We start from the raw sequence: 23,150 nt of genomic DNA on the forward strand, positions 1-23,150 counted from the left end.
TTTCTTTCTTTCTTTCTTTCTTTCTTTCTTTCTTCTTTCCCTCTTTCTCTTTTTCTTTCTCTCTTTCTCTTTTTCTTTCTCTCTTTCTTCCTTTCTTTCCCAGGCTGGAATGCAGTGTCACAATCCTGGCTCACTGTAACCTCTGCCTCCCAGGTTCAAGTGATTCTCCTGTCTCAGCCTCCCAAATAGCTGGAATTACAGGCTCCCCACCACGTTCAGCTAATTTTTGTATGTTTAGTAGAGATGGGGTTTCACCGTGTTGGCCAGGCTGGTCTTGAACTCCTGACCTTAGGTGATCCATCCACCTTGGCCTCCCAAAGTGCTGGAATTATAGGTGTGAGCCACCATACCTGGCCCTGAACTTTCTTAGCAGTGTAGATATGGTGAAAATGATGCCAGAGGAAATTTAGTCTGGTGCAAAAATGACAGGTTGGAAATGACTGATGGGGTGAGAGTATGGGCTATTATAGGTGAAAAGAGCCCAGTGATGAAGGTCTGATGGCTCTCAGTAGGGCTGGGATTTCAGAAGGTCAGCAAGTGCCGTTTCTATTCATCTCTATTTGGCATCCTTTTAAAGGATTATCAACAAGAGCTGATACTCTCCCATAGGTGCTGTTGGCCACCTGTCCTGGATGCTGCACAACTTCCAGGGCGTGCTTCCTCTTTTCTTTGTTATCACCAATCTTCCTGCTGATACCTGTATGAGAGCGGACTGGCAGGTCTTCCTCATACTGACCTACTTGCAAAGAAAAAACCCTACTTTTTATGTGACTTAATTTAATGGGACATGATATAGGCCCAATCCTAAGGCCAAGAATAACTTTTGACTGAGGAGTGAATATTGAAACATATATCCTCAAAAGCATTTGCCTGTGTCTACAAAGCCTAGGCTATAGGAGATATATCTCACAAAGAAAGAGTTCATCTGGCTTTGTGCACCCTGTCTCCATTATCACCAGCTTCAGGTGATAGTAAGGACTATGTTATTGACTTAAAAAGATTGAGTGATTTGCTGAAGACTTTCAAATGTATAGGGGTAAAATGAAGACTAAAAGCCATATTTAAATTCTCTCTCTGGAAGGGATTTTTGCCACCAAAACATTAATTTATGCATTTTTGGAATACTGCATGTAATTATCTAATAAATTTTGATATTCATTAACTTGCTGGTCCAACAACTTAATTTCTCTTTAATAAAATGTCATAGTAAATTTTCTGGAAGAATTTACATGAAACTCACTGGGGTGGCTTCTGGGATGTAGAACAAGAGAACTGGGGACAGGGAAGACTTTAGCGAGCTTCTGCTTTTCACCTTCACTCTTGTTCTGTCTGAAATTTTACACTGAATGCCTTTTGTAATTAAAGCAATTATTTAACAAAAATTAATAAGTAGACTTTAGGTCATATATTTATTGCAAATCTCAAACCTTTTGAAAACTGTGATGTCAGGTGTCTTCAACTGCTGGGATATAAACTATTTAATGTCATTCAGAAAGCTCAGATGGTTGCAGAATCTCCATTTTCAGATAGTTTCTTAAAATTTTACTGTTAAAACTCTCCTGCTTGGCACAAAATGATGTCCAGGCTGTCTCTGTGAGAAAGTGATTTCTGTTGCCTAAGTTACAAAGCGAAACACATTTTTGCCCCTGGATCTTGGCATGCCTTTGGAATGCTATTTGTATTTTTGTAGCAAAGTTAGAACAACAGGAGTCACTGAGATGCACTTTGGTCAGGACAGAATCTGCAGAACTTCAGTTCTGCCAGATGGACTTGCCACGGCTGTTGCGCTGCAAAACCTGATTATTTTTGCAAGCTGCATGAAAGAATTCACCACCAGGAATTATTTTAAATTTTATGACATTAAAAAAAACCTGCGAAACCAATAGAGCAGCTGAAAAAATAAGTTGCTTGCAAAAGGTTTGCCTTTATTATTATTTTTAAAATTTCTGTGATTGTGAAGGTGCAGGTGGTTGGGTGTGGAACATGGAAAGCACTGGGAATGTGGTTCAGATCTCTAAACAGGGCAGGACAGTGGGGTAATTAAAGTCAGACAATGGACCATTTAGAAAGCCTTAGTAAAGCATTCATTCAAATGAATGCCAAGAATATAGTGTGTACCTCTGTATTCAAACACTGGTGTTGAGTTTACTAGGCACTGCCTGCTCAGAAAATGCTTTCTTTTTTTTTCTCCTTCTTTAATTCTTTGTAGGTTCATGGAAGGGGTTAGCTGGCCATGTTAACAAGCAATATGCAAAGTACCGTGCTAGGCAACTGAGCAGAATGTACAGGGAGACGTTCCCAGGGTGAACACTGATTCCCTTTATCAATAACCTTGCACGATTTCAAATGAGAAATGGATTCTTCTGCTGACCTTCATGAAAAAGTAGTAAGGGTAAATAAGATATATTTATTAAAGAAAAGTTGCAGGTTTCTTAAGAGCTTTAGCAGTCAAACACAAAGAGAACAATAGGTATTTCTAAAAATTTAAGAAAAATAAATATGGAAAGAAATAAAAAGCTAAGAGAAGATAAGGAAAAAAAGCAGGCTGGGCGTGGTGGCTCATGCCTGTAATCCCAGCACTTTGGGAGGCTGAGGCTGGTGAATCATCTGAGGTCAGGAGTTCAAGACCAGCTAGAGCAATATGGCGAAACCCTATCTCTACCAAAAATACAAAAAATTAGCTGGACGTGATGGTGTGTGCCTGTAGTCTCAGCTACTTGGGAGCCTGAGACAGGAGAATTGCTTGAACTCATGAGGTGGAGGTTGCAGTGAGCTGAGATTGTGCCACTGCACTCCAGCCTGGGTGACAGAGAGATCCTCTGTCTCAAAAAAAAAAAAAAAAAAGAAAAAAGATAAAGAAAAAGAAAAAGCAATAACAAAGTAAGAAAACACATACTGGGGCACCTGATACCCATTTGTTGTGCCCAGGCAAACATGACAATCTTACTAAAATCAAAACACGTTGTAGGGTAGGTTCAGGTTATGGGTTGAAGAGGTGAAAAATAATTTCTATGGTAAATTTTAAGAAATCAGAGAAGAGCGCATTTCCTGTAATTGCAGTGCTGCCAACTGTTTTGCACTCATGCCTGCAGTGCTCAGGATGCGTCGGTCCAAACCTTACGCTTTTGCTAACCACAGATTCAGTATACCATCCATGTGTTATGTTCTCAGATGTGACAATATGCTGATGGCTGCGGAGGCTATTTCTTCCTTGGATTTATATATGACCAGCTCCTTAGTGTTAAGGCCTGTGTACCAGTTTTTGCTCTTACTTGTATTCGACTTCTTTTTTTGGCCTTTTCTTGTTGTTTAGCACCATCATTAGAATGCCAAAGAGAAGTAGCACACTATTAGATTTCTATGTTAGTTAAGGGTTCTGTCTGTTTCTGGCGTGGAAAATAAAAATCGGCTTAGTGTCTAGGAAATGAGAGCATTGGTGGTCTTCCTCTCCCCATTTTTTCTCATACTTTCATAAGAAGGTAAAGCCATAAGGAAATTATTCTCCCCTTTCCTTATTAGCTATCACATTTATTGAGAATATGTGTAAGGTTCCACAGTGTGTACAACTATGAGAGAATTCCAGACACCTCGGGGGTTAGGAGAGCCTTGAAGGGGTGGGTAAACAGGGACGGCAGGTCAATTGAGCTGCTAAACTCTGTGTTTCACTGGGCTCGGGGATCTTTTCCAGCCCTCAAAAGGGGGCTGATAGGGTCTCTGTCTTCTAAAGTGGAGGAAGTGGCATTCTGCATCCAGTCCTATGAGGGAGCCACGGATACCAGCCTCTCAAATAACTTGGCAATACTGAGAAAAGGAATCTAAAGACATGCCAGGGGAGTAAGCTTCGAGTAAGAAGAAAAGCTCAGAGAGAAATGGGTCGCATGAGGAGGCCCCAGAGGTCTCTAGAGAACAGAAAAGAGGCTTCTGCAAGATCAGTATGGCATGCTCTGACTCTGATTCAGGAAGTGATTTCCTCTTATACAGAGGGAGCCAGGTGCCATGGAGACCCCACGAGGCCAGGGGGTCTAGGAGTGATGGGGAATGGCCAAGAGGGACTATATTCAGTGTTCTCCAAGTATTCCCCCCGCTGGGTGCAGCTATTTCTGGGACAGAAAGCAGGTTCTGGAACAGAACTGGAGATAAATTCTACAAGGAAATTGAAAACTTCTTGGGTCTACTGTTTTCTTTTCTTTTCTTTTTTTTTTTTTTTGAGACGGAATTTTGCTCTTGTTGCCCAGGCTGGAGTGCAATGGCGCAATGGGTCTACTGTTTTCTAAGATGTCTGAGTATCATAGGACAAAAAGGTCCTGGTACTGGTTCGGGCTGGGTTTGGCATCATCTCTTGAACAGTCTACAGACACAGTGCAGAGGAGCATGGGGAGACAAATGTGTTCCTGAGAGGGAGCAAAAGTCATAATTGGGACCACACATCACACATGAAATCTGGAGGGTGACATGAGAGCTGAGCAGGAGGGCCTGAAGCAGAGTAACCACTCCAAAGCTCACCCATCCTTGGGCTAGAATCATAATGTAAGAGGGCAATACGGCAGGTGAAGTGAAGACCTGGAGGCCCACAAACCTAGTTCCAAATCTAAGCCCCATTACTTTCTACCTGATTCTAATTTTTCTCATCTGAAAAATAGATATGGGTAACACCCTCTGAAAGCTGTTGTGCTTGTGTTGATAAATGAAATATATTTTTAAATAGATAAATGAAATTATTTGTAAAGTTTCTGTTCGGAGCCCAGCAGTAAGTGATAGTTATTGTTATTATTTATCCCAGGGAGAAATAAGCAGGTGGGAAGGGGACTCAGGCCTAAACATCAACTCAATGGTACCCTCATGCCCATCTTTGACCCAGTATTAATGTTAGCATCAGAACTTATGTAGGCTACATAATTATTCTTGTGCTTTATGTGATTTATCTATTTCCTATACCTGGCCAGCTCAGACTGCAAAACTCTAGTTGAACTAGAAAAAAGGGAATTTATCTTTCTCAGAATACAGAGGGTTGTTCAGCTTGGCCTTGGAGGTTGGGGGTAGGGGTGCCAGTAGGTGGAACATGGTCTGAGGTCTGGGAAAATCTACTGAGTCAGGAGAAGAAACAGCTGCACCCAGCAGGGAGAACACACAGAGAATGCTGAATACTGACCCTCTCCCATCGGCACCACTCTGAAGATTCTTTTAAATTCAGGAAATGTAGGCTTCAGAAAGTCATATCCCTTGTTAGGTCAGCAAACTGGTGGGAAATCTTGATCAAAATATTCAGACTTCTATTTCTTTCTTCTTGTCATTTGAAGCTGTTTTTTTTTTTTTTTTCTTTTGTAAATGGCAGTTCATGATGAATAAGTTTAACTACAGGTTTGTTATCCAAGACTGGTTGGGTTTTTGGATATTTAGGACTACAGAATGGGAGCAGTTGAAATTATCTTAATTCAATGCACCAGGTTGGGGTTTCAACTCTAGCCATCTCGACTGTAAGAATGGAGGATGGTGGCAGAGCTCAATCAGCATGTCATTCAAGTGAGTAATCACTACTTCCACTGTCGTGTTGTTTCATTCATTCCTAGGAATGAAGTTTTCAAACCTACAAAAGTTACCCAGTGACCTTTCTAATGGCTTCACTTATTTACATTATATTATAATTAGTAGTAGTGAGAACAGGAGGATCAAACTTTGGAGGCTGCTATCCAGAGCTCCCTGTAATCCAGTACCTATCTACCTTAGCATGGCACACCTTTGCTGTGACATTTATCAAGTACCGTCATGTGCCAGATACTGTAAAAACCATAAAAGCTGCCATTTGCTGAGCATTTACAACATACCATGTGCTGTACCAGCTGCATTATGGACATTAGCAAATTTCATTCTCACAACACCTTCCACGGTAACTTTCACTGTTCCCATTTACATAGGAGGAAACTGAGGCCCAGAGAAGTGAGATCAATTTCACACACAAGAGTCAGAACCTCTGTCTGTGACTCTGATATTCAGGAATTTAACCACTTTATCACACTGTTATTCTTCCTGGGCTGGAGGCTCCAAAAGGAACAAATAGAAATTGCAAGACGTTAGCCAGTTGGAGAACAGATGTAAGAGAAGAAGTGACAGTGCAATGTAATGAGTATTTTAGCAGAAAAATATGCTGGAGGCTTTGGGAGCAAAGCAGAGTGTTTGGGAGACCTTAACAGCAATACTAGAACTGAATTTTGAAGGATTATGCAGGCCTCCCAGCCTTCCCTTTCACTTCTCTACCCTGCAGACAAATTTGGTCCACCCCTGCGCATCACAGGCAGCATGCTTCCTCTCCCCTGCGCCTTTGCCCCTCCTGTGTGTTCTGCTTGGACTCTACTCCTGCTCACTGCTCACCGGAGTCATCTTCTTCCTTCAAAGCTCAGCTTGAGGCATACTTTCTTCCAAGAAGTCTTTTTTTTTTGAGACGGAGTCTCGCACTGTTGCCTGGGCTGGAGTGCAGTGGATGATCTCAGCTCACTGCAACCTCCGCCTCCCAGGTTCAAGCTATTTTCCTGCCTTAGCCTCCCAAGTAGCTGGGACTACAGGCATGTGCCACCACGCCCAGCTGATTTTTTGTATTTTTAGTAGAGATGGGGTTTCACTATGTTGGCCAGACTGGTCTCAAAACTCCTGGCCTCATGATCCATCCTCATCAGCCTCCCAAAGTGCTGAGATTACAGGTGTGAGCCACTATATCTGGCCTCTTTTTTTCTTTTTTGAGATGGAGTGTTGCTCTGTCACATAGTCTGGAGTGCAGTGGCGCAATCTTGGCTCACTGCAACCTCTGCCTCCCGGGTTCAGGCGATTCTTGTGACTTGGCCTCCTGAGTAGCTGGGATAACAGGCATGTGCCACCATGCCTGGCTAATTTTTGTATTATTAGTAGAGATGGGGTTCACCATGTTGGACAGGCTGGTCTCGAACTCCTGAACTCAAGTGATCTGCCTGTCTTGGCCACCCACAGTGCTGGGATTATAGGTGTGAGCCACCGTGCCTGGCCCAAGAAGTCTTTTTCGACACACCTGCTCCATGCTTTGCTCTCTCTCCTCTGAACCTCCCTCATGTTTACTGATGGTCACACTCACTCTTTTGACACCTGGAACAAAGTCATTTTTTATTTTTAATCACTTATAATTTCTTTCCCCGCAACTGAACTGTATACTTCTTAAGGGCAATGAATTTCTTATAATGCCTTGAATTCTAACAAGCATCATTCCTCATACGCAGTTGAGTGGTTAATAGCAATGGCATTGACTGAGCACCAATATGTGCCAAGTGCTTGGCAAATATTAAATGTAATCCTTATGATAACCTTGCAAGGTAGATGTTATATTATCTTCCTTTAGCAGCAAAGTTAAGTAACTTTATTGTTACCACACAGATGGCAAATGGCAGAGCTGGGATCTGAATTCAGGTCATCTGGATCTAGAGCCCAAACTCTTTGCTATGCTGTGTTTTCTGTCTTAGAAGATGAACTTCAGTAAAGCCAAGTGCTGTAGGTTTCCAGACAACAGAGTAATCTGAAACATCAGCTCAATGGTGCTTCAAATTGGGTAAGAGCTAGTTGTCTGAGACTCAGGTCTGCTTTAAATCCTAAACAGTGAGGTTAGTATTTAAATGTTTAAGGAAATGGAAATATTTGAAGTATGACTAATGAAAATAACAAAGATAAATAAATGGAATAAATATTTAAAAATTTAAGTCCCCAAACCTAAAATGCAATAAAATAAATAAATAGGAAAAAAAAATTTAAGTCCTAAAAGTGAATACTGAGATGTAGCTCAGAAGATACAAAGTAGCTGTTATGTAGAATGAACAAGTCTAGAGATACAATGTACAACATGAGGGCTATAGTTAATAAAGTTGAATTGTTAGGGATTTTTGTTAAATAAATATTTTTAGTAGTTTTTGCTGCAAAAAGTAACTAAATAACAGGAAGTAATAATGATTAGAAAAGCAAACACTTGAGGTTGAAATGAAATAAACCAGACCACTTGGAAATAATTAAATTTTGGTCACACTTGTACAGTATGCATAAATCAAGGCTGATGAGATAAGGGATATATTAATTTACTTCACTATAGTGGCAATTTTACTATCTATATGTATCCCACAAAGTCATGTTGCAAACATCGATTATACACAGTAATATTTATTTGAAAAAAATGAACACAGAAACTAGAGAAATCTTAGACATTTGGCCCAACTCTGCTTTTATGGGCAGGGACACTGAGGCTCAGAGAGGAGAAGGGAATTACCCAGGATCACTTGTAGCCAGTAGGAGGGGTTCAAACCGATGAAAGAAGAAGCAGTTTCTCTTTTGGTGCAGGAGAGATGGGTTACCAAAAGTTTCAGGGAAATCAAAGAAACTTTGGGATGATAGAATATACAGCTTCCAATTGTGTGTATTTTTTCCTCCTAATACTTCAAAAGAAATCCAAATGCAAATCACAGATTTGGACATCACCATGTTTACACTTGGTGGTAACTGAATTGTGCATGTGATTGGTGTAGCAAAGCAGCAGCTGAATACGTAACTAAACAAACATCCAACTAGCAGTCCTGCTGGAAGGACAGACGGTTTTAGGGACCAAGATAGACAATGCACATCTGTTCTATAGTTAGGGTATGCCCAACTTTATGGCAATTATTCTATGTCATAAAAACACCAATGGTGCCTATTCACCTTCTGTTCCTCCAAAATTTTCCATCAAATACATACTATTGTCATACTTCTTTCCATTGCTTATAATATTAACTCTCCAAAATAATCAGGAAAGATTATTGTTTGAGAAACCCAACTGACAATGTGGCCTTATCCTGTATGCCCTTGATGTAGAGATTTTAGCAGCTAATTTAAATGTAAGAATTTAGGATAATGTATAGACAGAAAATAAATGCAAGTAATTCTGATTTAAAAAGCAAACACTTGAGATTGGCATGCAAGAGTCACGCTGTGTGGAAATAGTCCACTTTTGGTTTCTATATGTAGAGCACGTAAAAACCAAGGCCGTTTAATCCAAATATATTTCCCACTTGGGATATTTCTCCTCAACATTTTCTTCAATTCAGAGCTTCTAAAAACAGAATCAGAAATCTTCATTTATTTTTCCTTAGGTTTATGTACAATATTAACTTCAAAAAACTTTCATTTCTGTTTTCTTATTGTTCCTGGCTGTAGTATTTTGATGAATGAGCAGAGCAGGAGAGCTGTTACTTTGTCCATAAATCAACAAAATAAATTGAACATTGAATCCTGATTCCTGGGGTCAGTCTTAACCTCCCTATACTACACAGCATTTTCCCATCTCCCCCACAGTTTCAATTCCAACCTGGTTTCCTTTTCCTACACAGCAACTTTTATAATTTTTCCCCCTCATGCCGGTGAATTTATATGCAGCAATTTTAAATGAATCCATAAGATAGCTTAAGAAAAACTTAATTAAAAGAAACAATGGTCTGAAAATCACTCACTGACTTTCAAAACAAAACTGAAGAATTGTGGCTATTAGGCTTATTGCTTTTTTTTCTACAGATAATAAAGAGGTTATTGAATTTTATGATGTTTTTTGAAAATAGTTCAATGATTAGCTTTTATGGAACTCAACTGAAATAGTGTAGTTGGAAAAAATGCAGCAATTAGAAGGTAATTGTGAGAGTGAGTGTGTGTGTGTGTGTGTGTGTGTGTGTGTGTGTATTTGGTACTAGATGGTGGTAAATGGCTCACATTTATATCTTCTGGTAGAAGATCCAGTAGTACAGCAAAGAATAACAGAAAAACTTGAGAAAGAAAAAAGAAAAGCCATTATTTAAAAATATACATAGTAATAGTTGTGAAACCACAGAATTGTAGCTAAAATGTATAGAAGTGGTTTTAATTTCTAGTCTTTGGTGAAAGTCTCTTTTGATGTAAGGGATATTTTTTCTCGTTTCTACTGCAAAGATGTGAAAAACATTTCATGGTATCAAAACCAGATGTTCATGAGGGAAACTGTGGTAAAGATGGATCAACAGAGTCTTCTGTAAATTTATCAGAGTGTTGTCACAAATAAAAGAGCAGCAATTTGGGCATCAAATAGATACTTCCTGAAGTATGCCTATCTGGGGGGACATAGTTTTCAGAATATGTGGGTATTAGTTTTCTAGGACTGCTATAACAAATTATCACTAACAGGGTGGTTTAAAACTAGCAACATTGATTCTCTCACAATTCTGGAGGCCAGAAGTCCAAAATCAAGGTGTTGGCAGGGCTGTGTGCCCATCAGACTCTAGGGGAGGATTTGCCTTTGCCTCTTCAAGCTTCTGGTGGCTGCTGGTAGATACTCCTTGACTGTGGCCTCATCACTGCAATCTCTGCTTAAGTGGTCACGTTGCATCCTTCTCTTTTGTGTATCTTATCCTCTGTGTGTGTGTTTCTCTCTCAAAACTCCCCCTTGTGAGAGAGGATACTTGACACGTGCGATTATACTGAGAACTCACCTAAACAATGCAGGGTAAGGGCCTCTTCTAAAGATACTTCACTTAACCACAAATTCTGCCATATAAAGCAGAATTCACTGGTCCCAGGGATTTGACATAGGATCCTTGGGGCTCCATTTTTAACCTCCCACAATGTGCTTATGGTAAACTATATGGTAGGGCCTCTGACTGGTCATTACTCATGCTGTCAGCTGCAAATTTTGAGCATGTCTAATGAATGACTTCTCTATCTGAACTTACTTGAGATAGGAGAATCATTGTGTCCTAGTGCATTGGTATTAAAAAAAGGAGGTGGTCTCGGTATCAGTCATGGAATCAGAGCCCCACAGTGTCTCCCATAACATGTTCCATGATTCTTGCTTACTGGGTTGCATTTGCAACGGGGACGAAACAGGTCATCAAGAATGGATGACTATCTGTATTGATATGTTTAACACATACCCCAGATGATTCTGAGCAGGCACTGTGAGAAGCGCTGAACTAGGAGCAGACAATGAGCCAATTATTCAGATTTCTCTGCAGCAGCTAAGCTCCATTTGTTGAATTAGAAGAGAGGAGGCTGCTTAAAAGAAAGGATAACTGCCGGGCACGGTGGCTTATGCCTATAATCCCAGCATTTTGGGAGGCTGAGGTGGGTGGATCACTATGTCATGAGTTTGACACCAGCCTGGCCAACATAGTGAAACCCTGTCTCAAAAAAAAAAAAAAAATTAGCCAGGTGTGGTGGCAGGCACCTGTAATCCCAGCTACTTGGGAGGCCGAGGGGGAAGAATCACTTGAGCCTGTGAAGTGGAGGTCACATACCAGCCCGGGTAACTGTGTGACACTCGGTCTCAAAAAAAAAAAAAAAAAAAAAAGATAACATAAAATATGCAATAAAAGGTGTTCTTGGATGGGAGGAAATTGAATGTTCACTTGAAACATGTCTCAGGAGTTTGATTTTGGAGCAGAGTCGAACACAGTGTCAACATTTTCAGCAGATAGGCTAGAAGAACCAGTACCTGCTATGTATCAGCCCCTACACTAGGCACTGGACATGATTTCCTCATTTATTTCTGGTCATCTGCTCTCATGACCTTCACCCAGAAGGTTCCAACAGATGCCTGACATTCATGTGATTATATTTTACTTGATAGAATAGGTGTTTATATGTTAATCTTGGTAACCAAATGATATTACCATTCTAGAATCATTTCTGGAGGTCTGGTGCTAGGGGAGGGATAACATTAGGAGATATACATAATGTAGATGACTGGGTGATGGATGCAGCAAACCACCATGGAACGTGTATACCTATGTAACAAACCTGCATGTTCTGCACATGTACCCCAGAACTTAAAGTGTAACAATAATAACAAAAAAAGATTTTAGACTCAGAACATCTCCTACTAGGATTTTGAAATCTGATTTTGCATGTTACAGAGAAGATTTTTAAAAGTTATCTCTGTTGGGTTTTGAGTAACAAGTGGATGAAGGTGAGTATTATTCCCACCCAACAAGCCCTTGATAATCTATTGCTTCGGGAAATGAAAAAGTCAGGACACACCATCTTTTAATTGCCATGAACCACAGTACCAGCCAGTAAGATCACAGAGCTCCTGGAGTGCTTGCTGGCTGCTAACAGACATGCCATAAATTTAATGACAGTCAGAGATATTTATAGCTGGAAGGGACCCTGGAGATCATTTTGCCTAACTCATTTCATATTGGACCCAGAGGGGTAAAGTGACTTTTCCAGGGCCACATGGCTGGTTCCCAGCAAGGGCCAGGGCCCCTCTCTACTGGTGTTCCTCCATTCCACCAGGCTCCTCAGTCAGGAGGAGTGCATTTATTGACTGTGATTTATGTGATTTCTGTGACATCCAGTTATGAGGGAATGTGAATTCTGTTTCCAAGGACACATAGTCAATAGCAGATGAATAGAGACATGAAAACTCTTTCAAAAAGGGCATGAAAACCAACATAAAATAGATGAGGATGAGATTGAAGTAGAGGGAGTGTAAGTTAAGGTGCAAATGCTGGCATCACTAAGTGGGAGAAAGATTGTCCGTCATGGTGAAATTCTATACTGTGTGCCAGTTAAAGGAAGGCTTTGTTTTGAGGATATCAGACCCAGGAAGTGGGGGATTGGTGTGTGGATAAAGGGGGAGGAGAGAGAACCCACAAGCACTTCAGAAGGTATTAAATTGGGACTTACATTAAGTCTTGCGTTACTTGTTTGTCTGGATCGTTTTTCTGCCAGGAGATCTTTGACTGTGTGCTTCACTCTCACGCCTTGATACACTCGTTTGCTGTAGTCTCCTGGGACTTAAGCAGATGGGATAGTTATAAGGAATGTGGGTGGAGTCATTAGGTTAACCTCCCAAAGGACATATTTAGGAGCTGGTCATCTTGATGTCATTTTATTGTTAGAATGATAGAATTCTTGGATTTGAAGTGGCTTTGATAGAGTGGCTTCAATAGAGCCCTGTCTCCTGGTTTTTGATAGAGACTCATCTAAGCTCTACTAAGTGAAAGAAACACCGTTCCATCGTCTACACAACAGCTCTTCAAATGCTTTTCTTATACTCTGACTTGTCAAGATTTACTCGGGCAAGATTTACAACTTATGCTTTAATCAGAAGACTAAAGATTAAATGCAATTTGAAATGATGGTTCTAAATACATGAGGTAGAAGTTAGATTTGTACAATTCAGGTTACAGAGTAACAGTATTCCTGCCCTATTATACCTGATGAGAGTGAGCAGGTCAATAGAAGTTTTAAGATTATGTTCCTAAGAAGAAAGTTGTTTGTTATTGGTTTACTGCACTAAATAAATATGTTTTGTTTTTGAAAATCAGTGATTCAACACGAGGTGTTATTGCTTTGAAATAACGCAATGGTAAATAAAGAGTCATTTATTCATTTAACGGATATTTATTGAGCACTTACTATATTCATTTACTGAAGATGTTATAGTGCTTGGCAATTTACATGTATTACTTTATTTGATCTGTTTTACAGATGAGGAAACTGAGGTCTGGGACTAAGTTATTTTCAAGGCCTCACAGCTGCTAATAAGCAATAGAACTGGAATCCAGACTTAGGTCAGTTTGTAACATCAACAACCAGAAAAATTTGCTGTTTTCACCATGAGGGAATTACAAAAAAGATAACAGACTATAGAGAAAAATGTTTCTCCAAGGTTCTAAAATTTACAGCATTGCTTCTAGGGATAGTGAGAGCCTTGTTACTGAGGATGATGAAGAAATAATAAGACAACCTTTTGGTTGGCCTATTCTAGAAAGCATTTATGCACTCAATTAGCAGGTTCACTAGAGGAATTTTAAGATGTTTTCTACCTCTATAATTGTTGCTCTGTAGTAGGTTAGTTAAATTAACTTCCATTTAATTAAAATTAAATCCATTATAGTCGAGGTGTTTGTTGTTGGTTTGCCAGCAAATTCAGCTAGCGCAGAATTCAGCTTAGTGTGTATTGGCAGAATATAAAAACAAATGTATGTATGAGGCACATAACCAAAATTATTCTCTAATCTGGTTGAATTTGTAGATTGTCTAGAATATATTTGATCTGTGAGTAAAACTGCATTGTAAAAACAATGAAAGGAAGGAAGAAAGGAAGAAATTAAAGATACAACCAGAGATAGAACGCTGCATTGGAGAAAAGAGGCTGCTGGTATTCACAGCCACACATCAGTCACTGGCTTGGAACAAAATCTCTCAGCTCCATTTTCCTCATGTGTAAAATGGGTATAATCACCTCTTTTTAGCTGTCTTCAGAGGTTTATAAGGAAAAAATAGGAAATACATGTGAAAATCCCTTGAAAACTAACAGGCTTCATACAAAACACTGATACAAAATGAAGAATAAAAAAAATCCAGGTTCCAAGACAATGTATTATTTAATTCCAATAAAGCCACATGCATCCTTATTTCAGCAAAACAAAATTACTTGAATCATCATTCGGGTCTAATTTTGACAGGATTTGGTCTATATATGTTATAATTAAAGAGGCTTGAAATACTTCTTTGAAATCAGCCTCAAATTTAAAGCTTACTGACCTTATGATTGTTCCAAAGGAATCTAAGTGTTGCTTCTAGAATTGTGTATGATGCTTAATTTTTGGGAAAGTCTAAGGCCACATTGATTTATCAATTATTTATTAAGTGCTTTCTGTGTGTCAGAACTGGGGATACAAAAGAACATGGCTATCTAGTGGGGCGAGAAATACTTTAAAATGAAATAATTATGATGCAAATGTGCTAAGTGCAAGAACAGAAATGTACCTAGGACAGCCAGAGAAACCCAGAATATATCACTTCCTTGTGTCGGGGAGAGAGACTCAGGGAAGGCAAGATGATACCTGGGTTGGGGCTTAAAGCAAGGTAGGGTGTGTGTGATGATGGCAAATAGGCAGGAACATTACAGGTGTAGAAGTCAGCACGGGCAAAGTCCTGAAGGCAAGGACAGAAAGAGGAAGTGGCAGGAAGTGAGGCTGGGGAAATGAGTAGGGGAGTTTGGAATGCATCCTGTAGGCAATGAGCCATTGGGGGCTTTTAAGCAATTCCTAGTTTAATTTGCATTCTAGATAGACTTTTCTGGCAGCTGAGAAGAAGGTGGTTTTGAGATCACAAAACTGCAGGAAGATCAGTCAGGCTCTAGAATAATCCAGGCAAGAGGTAATGGGGTCTGAGTAGTGGTGGATGGGAGGGCAAGGATCAGACAGGTTTGAACATTATTTAGATGTTATTTAGACAGAGAAGGATCAGACAGGTTTGAACATTATTTAGATGTTATTTAGACAGAGAAGGATCAGACAGGTTTGAACATTATTTAGACGTTATTTAGACAGAGAAGAAGATTCAAGGGTGAATCTCAAGTTTCCACTATGGAACTGCTCTCAGCTCATAAGTTTCAGAATCATCATGATGTTGATGGTAACAAAACCAAGAAAAAGGATGAAATCCCTTGGGGGAGTGTTTGAAAGATAAAGTCACATGGTGGCACACGTAGAAAATAATAGCATGCACCTGGCATCCTGAGGTAAACAGGCCAGTCTACTTCCAGGAGCTGAGAGGATCAGTATCTTTGGAATGCCTAGAACATTGATTTCTGACACACAGGTTTGGAACCTCTGGACTAAATTATTAAAGATGGAAGGCTGGGGAACAGTCACATTTTAATGGTTGTCAGAGGAGAGGAGAATCCTAAGAAGATATGGGAAGGCTAATTGGAGAAGAAACAGGAAAAACCAGGGGAATAATGCAGCATAGAATTCTGGGGAAGAGATTTCAAGACATAAATTAAAAAAAATCAGAGGCAACAGACTAGTTCAGGAAGATAAGTACAGAAAAACATCGCTTGCTTTCAACTCAGTGGTTGATATTGAGCTTAGCAAGAGTAATTTGCAAGTGTGAGGTGGCTGGAAGCCAGACAATAATGTCAAGGGAGGAGGTAGACACAGGAAGGAGAGATTATTTCTTTTTGAAGTTTGAATTAGAAAGGGAAACGAGATTGAGTGATAATTGGAGAGAATCATGGTGTCAAGGAGAGGTGTGCATATGTTTTTATGTCTATTTATGCATTTATGAGTGGGAGAGAGTTGAGAACATTTGAACAGGACAGAGGGAAGACTAATGGTTTAGAAGAGAGGGACAGAATGATGGAATGAGGTCTTGAAAAGGAAGAAAAAATTGAGGTCAAGGGCACAAATTGAACCTCAACTTCTGAGACTGAAATACAGAAAGTCAGGGTGTGGGTGGGGTGATGGTATGGCCATTGACTATGACGGCTCTAGTGCACATCAAGCAGGCTGGCATAGGAGAGCAACTGAAAACCAGGCAGAACCAGGCAGGGGTCAAAGCCAGACAGACAAGTCAAAGAATATACATCTGTGATTCTCAAATGTGATCCCTGGGCCCGTAGTATCAGCATTGGCTAGGAACTTGCTAGAAATGCAAATTCTCAGGCCCTACTCCAAATGTACCGAATCAGAAATCCTAGGGCGGAGTCCAGGCTTCCAGGTGATTCTAATGTTCTCTGAAGTTGGAGAACCACAGATATACATATGAGTAAGGCCTTTAGAAGGTTCTTGTGGAGGTGGGGATGCCAACTCTAATCTACACAGTTCTGGCTGAGCAAGAAGGGGTATGTCTAACTGACTGAGGTGGGTGTGGACGTAGACAGCTCTGGGAAGGAGGAGGGGGTGGCAGTTGAGGAGGTCTAGGCTGGATCCTTTGTGTATTTGCAGACTGTCTCTGCTTTGCTTTTTTCTTTTTTTAAGTGCTTTTTAATTGATGATTTTAATCTGAATTAGCAATCTATGCTTTATGTGTATGCCAAAAAGCCTAGGGGAAGTATACTTATTCTAAATAAGTTTAACAAATAACCACATGTGATTAATAGAGGAATAAAGTTCATGAGATGGCAAATACATCAAAACTTCTGAAGTTTTGTCATAAAAACAATCAGTCTTATGTATCAATTGGCACCGACTTAGTGCAAAGCATGGGGCTATATGCCACAGGGGATGCAAAATAACTTTAGAACACATAGCAGATGTCCTCAAAGAGATCCTATTTTGGTGAGAGAAATCAGACATTCACGTGTGAAAGAGCAGGAGAGGGGAAAGAGTACACTTTGGATTGTTGATGAAAGTTTTGAGGGAAGGGATGGGAAGTAGACCGGACTGAGAAGAAAATGGACAGATTAGGAGGAAGGAGAACGGCCTTGTAGACAGCAGGAATCTGTGAGCAAAAACAGAGGCAGGAAGCAGGAAGGATGTGTGCAGGGGGAAGGAATGAGTACAATTGGAGACAGTAGATTTGAATGCCATATAGATGTAACTGAATTTCAAATGGATATCTCCAGCCCAGACTTGGACTTTAGTCTTGAAAAATCTGTCTATGCTTGGATGTCTAGTAGACCTCTCAAACTCCACATGTCCAAATATAAACTTCATTCTTCCTTTTCACATTTGTTGTATCTGAAACTTCTCCTGTTTCAGTGGATGGCAGCCCGTCTTTCTAGTCACTCAGTCCCAAAGCTGTAGAGTCATTCTAGCCTTTTCTCTCTCATCTTTCACAGCCCATCCTTTAGCAATTCCTGACGGTGCTACCTACAAAATACATCCAGAGTAGGCTGACTTTTCTTTACTCCTCTGCTAATATCCAGGCTCGACCCACTGCAATTTCTATAGTAATGTAGGTTACTGCGGAAGCTTCCAGCTGGTTTTCCGGCTTCCACCTTCACCCTGCCCCAGTCTAGTTTCAACACAGTAGACAGGGTGATCCTTTGAAAGACCAAGTTCAATTGTGTCACTCCTCTGCTCTAAACCCTACAGTGGTCCACTAGGGCACTCACAGGGAGAACCAAGTCCTTATAATTTCTTTACCTGACGCTGTTCCCCGAAACAGGGTTTCCTCTCCTAAGACTCACCTCCTTGCCTACTGTACCCTAGTGGTTCTGAAGTGCCCCAAGCACACTTCTGCCTTAAGACTTTTGCCCTGGCTGTCTCTGCTGTCTGGAGTATTCTTTTCCCCTTTATCCACAGGTGAAATACTTTTGTTTCCTTCAAGCCTTGGCTCAAATGTTATCTTCTCAATGAGAACATACTTGAAGTTGCATCCACCCCAGAAAATATTCCTGATCCCCTTCCTCTACTCTAGTTTTTCTGTCTGTACATCACTTGTCACTCTATTATGTCCTATAATTTACCATTTCCCACCATTTCCTTATGGAGTACATTTATTGTTTATTGTCTGTTTGCCTCTTGCTAGAATGTAAGCTCCACGAAGTGAGGGGGCTTTGCCTGTTTTTACTCGTGGATGCACCCCAAGTGCTCGTGCCTGGAAACAGGGAGCTTTCAGTAAATATTTGTTTAAAACATTTGTTTTTGGTTGTAAATGTTGGACATGTTAAAGGTCTTAAAAACTTAGCTGTAAAAATTTACAGTTTGTGTTATAAGGTATGGAAACCACTAATTTTTTTGAACAGAAGAGTATTATGGCTCTTATCATAATTTTTGGAAGATCAGTCTGAGGGTAGATCCTAGAATAGGCTGAGGATGAGGAAACTGAAAGGGTGGGAGATGGTAAAACAGAGGCTAGCCAGAAATACTGGAAATGAGAAGGACGGGACAGATTTAAGAGACCTTTCAAGGGAAATAGTCACACACACACAAACACACCAAAAAACAGTGCTATGATTATTAAGAGAAATCAAGAAGGTCGGGAAAGAGGTGGTTTTGATGGGGGAAGAAGAATGCAGTTTTGAATATGTTGACTTTGAGGTTGTGGTGACATGTTAAAATAAATGATAAAAATATCCTGGAGATATGAGAACCTGGACCTGGTAAAAAACTGCACATCTAAGAAACATCTTTAGAATTATGGTAATTGAAGCTAAGAAAATAAAATTCTCCAAAGAAGACTTTGTAGCAAGAGAAGAGTAGACATTCAAGCCTGAAGTCTTGGGAAATGCTACAGGTCTGATGCCCAGGGGAATAGAGGGGCCAGAGAAGGACTTCAAAGAGGAGAGGTGCAGGGAGGAGAGGCCAGAAATGTAGGAATGTACCAGAGTAGTAGCATCAGAAAAATGAAGGAAAGCAGGTTGGAGAGAAAAAGGAATAATCTGTGTTGTCAAGTACCTGGTGTTTAGTAGGTGCTCAATAAATACTTATGAAATAAATGAAATGCCTTGGAGAAGTTGAGGAAAATGAAGGTGAGAAAGAATGTGGAGTTTGGAAAGATGAAGGTCTTCAGGAAATGGGAAAGAGCTGTTTCCTAAGAGGTGAGGATGAAATCTTTCTCTGGGGTTTCGTGGGCATTTGGGTGGTAACAAAGCAGGACTAGTGGGATAACGGAGCTCAGAAGCAGGGGTACAGGTAAGTGAATGCTTACATTTGCAACAGCACAAAAGATAAAGGAAATTTGAACAAAGCAATGGAAACTGGTACAAATTCTTTAAAATATCATGCTGAGTATTCTTCACGTTTTTGAGAATTCTGAAAGTTTCTTAACCTATTACATTCTTTTTGTTTTTTGGAGAGGAGTGATACTTAGAATATAAAAATTTTTACCAGGATTTCTACTCTGAAACATTTTTTTTTTCTCCTGTGCATTGTGTCTATTTAAAGAATCCACACCTGCATAAACCAGGAGAGCTTAAGAGTTTTTATTCAAATACTCTAGATACAAACTTGCATTCAGATCAGTTGTTGAGAAAACAAAGATGTGATTCCGGAAAGAAAGCACAAGCAAATTTATTAGGAATCAACTCATCCTTTAGAATTTGGAAAAAGATGGTTTTTTTTTTTTTTTGTATTGTAGAACTGTGTTTATGTCTATGCAACAAATTGTCTCAGTTACGTCATCTCCTTATTCTCGCTTATTTTAGTTGATGAAGAATTTAATCCATAGTAGATTTAATGGTGATGTTGCCTTAATGTTGTTTTTCAAAATCAAACATTTTATCCATCAAATCAAACTAATTTCAAATATTCTGAAATTAATTTAACATTTAAAATGCAGGTGATTTTTACACTGTTTCAGTTATTAAATATCAAATACACTTATGGCACTTAAAACACCTTCTTATTTTACTATTTTTGATGACATTCTCTAAGGTACCTGTTACTGTTTTTAAATTATTTCATGTTTTTAAGCAGGTGTTTGTGACTTCATGTAAGGAAATAAAGAGATCGTTCAAAACAAAGAAAAAGAAAGAAAAAGCAAAATCATCCCATAATATTAGAAAAAAAAGAATTTATATTCTGAATTATGTGACTGGACAATGACATAATTAAGATAGTAAAGAATGTCTCTCTGAATTATAGTCCCTTGTGACACGAATGTAGCTACACTGTCACTCAAGACAGAGTAGAATTAAAATCCTGAATGGGTCATTGGTGGATGGATCTACATTTGTTTCATTCTCTGCCTGTCAGGCAAATGCCAAGAATCAGGTCCTGGAAAGTCCAGTGGCAATATAGTGTGTTGGGTCACCGCCTGGCTCAGGTGCCAGTTCTGGTGCTGTGGGCATCCCTCCCCTCACCCCACTATCCTAGCTCAGTCTGCATTGCTGAGGATCAGAGTCCTCTCACAGAAGGGAAGCAGATACCCATCAGGAATGAATTATAACCCCTAAGCCCACTAGGACTAAGGGTTAGTGGTTTTACTTTTAATCTGGGGAGGCGATGTATTAGTTATATTGTGGAAAACCCCCAGGAGAATATAAGAAAAGGCCACATACAGTCTCCAAGGTCATAAACTAATCTTGAAATATTCAAAATATTAATTATTAAGCAGAAAATAATACACACTATTTATGAAATCTTTTTTTTTTTTTTTTTTTGAGACGGAGTCTTGCTCTGCTGCCAGTCTGGAGTGCAGTGGTGCAATCTCGGCTCACCACAACCTCTGTCTCCCAGGTTCAAACGATTCTCCTGCGTCAGGCTCCTGAGTAGCTGGGACTATAGGCGCATGCCACCACACCCAGCTAATTTTTGTATTTTTAATAAAGATGAGGTTTCACCATGTTGGCTGGGATGGTCTTGATCTCTTGACCTCGTGATCTGCCTGCCTCGGCCTCCCAAAATGCTGGGATTATAGGTGTGAGTCATCTCACCCAGCCTATTTATGAAATCTTAAACTTGAAATAAAGACTAACTTTTAAAGATGCAAGGTCAAATCAGTTAACATATTCAGATTTTGTTGAAGTTTGATTTGCCCACAATGTAGGTATCCACAAACCCCTCCCAATGTAACTTCATAGCTAAATCCAATAGCCAAAGAAGATGTAATTAACACCTTGTAAAAATAGCTGCACTCCCATGTTTATTGCAGCATTATTCACAATAGCCAAGATTCAGAAACAACCTGAACAGCCATCGTTGATGGATGAATGTATAAAGAAATATGGTCTCTCTCATTCTCTCTGTCTCTCTGTCTCTCTCTCTCTCTCTCTCTCTCTGTATGAATGTATAAAACTCAGACTTAAAAAGAAGGAGATCCTGCCATGTGCCACAACTTGGTTGGAACTGGAGGACATTATGCTAATCAGAATAAGCCAGACGTGGAAAGAAAAAATATTGCATAATCTCACTTGTATGTGAAATATAGGGGGAAAAAAAAGGTCAAATATATAAAGAATGAAACTGGTTACCATAGGTAGGATTGGGGTGGAGGAGGAAATGAGATGTAGATCAGAGAATATAAAGTAGCTGATGTGTAGGATGAAAGTCTAGAGATATAATATGCTACATAAGGGCTATAGTTAATAAAATTGCAGTGTATTAGGGATTTTTGTTAAATAGGTAGATGTTAGCTGCTCCTGTCACAAAAAAGTAACTATGTGACATGATAGATATACTAATGTTTCCCCATAGTAACCACCTTTACTATCTGTATGTATACTATAACATGTGAATCTCAAGTATACACAATACAATTTACTATTGTTTTAAAAGTGCCACTACTAATAACCAATTTCATGCTGCAGCAGATAGATGCTCTGAGGGCTCTTTATATCATCTTATCTTTTGAGATCAGACTTCGAAGAATTGCAGCATTTAAAAAATATTAATTTTTCTTTTAAGGTACTCTACAAGGCATTTTTAAAATGTTCCCTCTGTCTGTCATCATTGATTAAAATTTAAAGTGCTGACTTTTTCAATCTTAAATTTGTTCCTGAACAGTTGGGTTTTGCTCTCTATTGACCATTCACATTTATATCCTAGGATGAACAACCCAGGAAAGATCTATATATAGTTTGAATTCATGAAATAACAGCTTAGACTCTTCCTTGTCATATGTAAATAGAGTGACCTTGCTTCTTAGCTTTAAAAGCCTGAAGCAAGATTCATGAATAAAAGATAATTCTAGTTCTATATGAATGTGAGTTCTTCTTCTGCACTTTCTTTATAATTGAGAGCTTACTGAAAATTGTTAACATAAAATTTCACTATATTGGAAAAAAATGCTTTGATATTCAAGTCCTCATTTAATGAAAATAATGTTCAATTGAGTTGATCTTCCAGAATATCTCTGTAAACTCTATGAAGCAAAACAAAATCTAATAATTAGCAACTAAGAGTAACTAGAATTAGGAAAATGTTACCAAGAGTTCTAAATAGTTGGTCCTTTATCTGTGTTTTGTATTTTTATATGTTCCAGGCCAGAGTTAGTGATATTTCTCCTCAACCTTTGTTTTATGTTATGACTTTGTGTTATCAAAAATGAAAATTAGGATTAAAGTTCTTAAAAATTATAAAAATTGACATTGACTTACCACTTTCCATTCTGGATGTTTCTGGTGGATTTCCTTCTTAACAGCAGTGCAGATTTTCTTGTGAATGGTGTTCACTCCCTGGTAAGGGGTCCTGGTCTCCTGGAAAGCTCAGCCTGACTCTGGTGGGAAAGCCTTCTGCACAAGGTAGTGATGCTTCTGAAATGACTTGCCCCAGATTTGATTAAATGCAAATCCTTTGGTGTGCGTTTCTCTACAATTTGCATCCCCAATGTAGATGATATATGATGGTACTTTTTCCCTCCCTATGAAGATTTTTATTCCCCATGAATGAGTTTCCATTAGGAACAAACTCTCTTAAAACTTTATTATGAAAACAGGGAGTCTATTATTTCTTTTATGAATAGCAGTA

At 39.4% G+C, this 23,150-nt stretch overlaps 1 protein-coding gene across 1 annotated transcript in view; it reads right to left on the reverse strand.

Moving 5' to 3' along the window:
• Positions 1–22,790, reverse strand: part of CUNH11orf53 (chromosome unknown C11orf53 homolog) — a 43,140-nt gene extending 20,350 nt beyond the window's left edge. The window contains exons 1-2 of the mRNA XM_032284809.1: positions 22,781–22,790; positions 12,688–12,797 (exon numbers count right to left, since the gene is read on the reverse strand). Of these exons, the coding sequence (XP_032140700.1) occupies positions 12,688–12,797; positions 22,781–22,790 (120 nt within the window). The remainder of the gene's footprint in view (positions 1–12,687; positions 12,798–22,780) is intronic.
• Between the last annotated feature and the right edge of the window lie 360 nt (positions 22,791–23,150).

Source organism: Sapajus apella, unplaced genomic scaffold (assembly GCF_009761245.1).
Source record: "Sapajus apella isolate SASKATOON/1434 unplaced genomic scaffold, GSC_monkey_1.0 scaffold16, whole genome shotgun sequence".
NCBI classification, from domain to species: domain Eukaryota; kingdom Metazoa; phylum Chordata; class Mammalia; order Primates; family Cebidae; genus Sapajus; species Sapajus apella.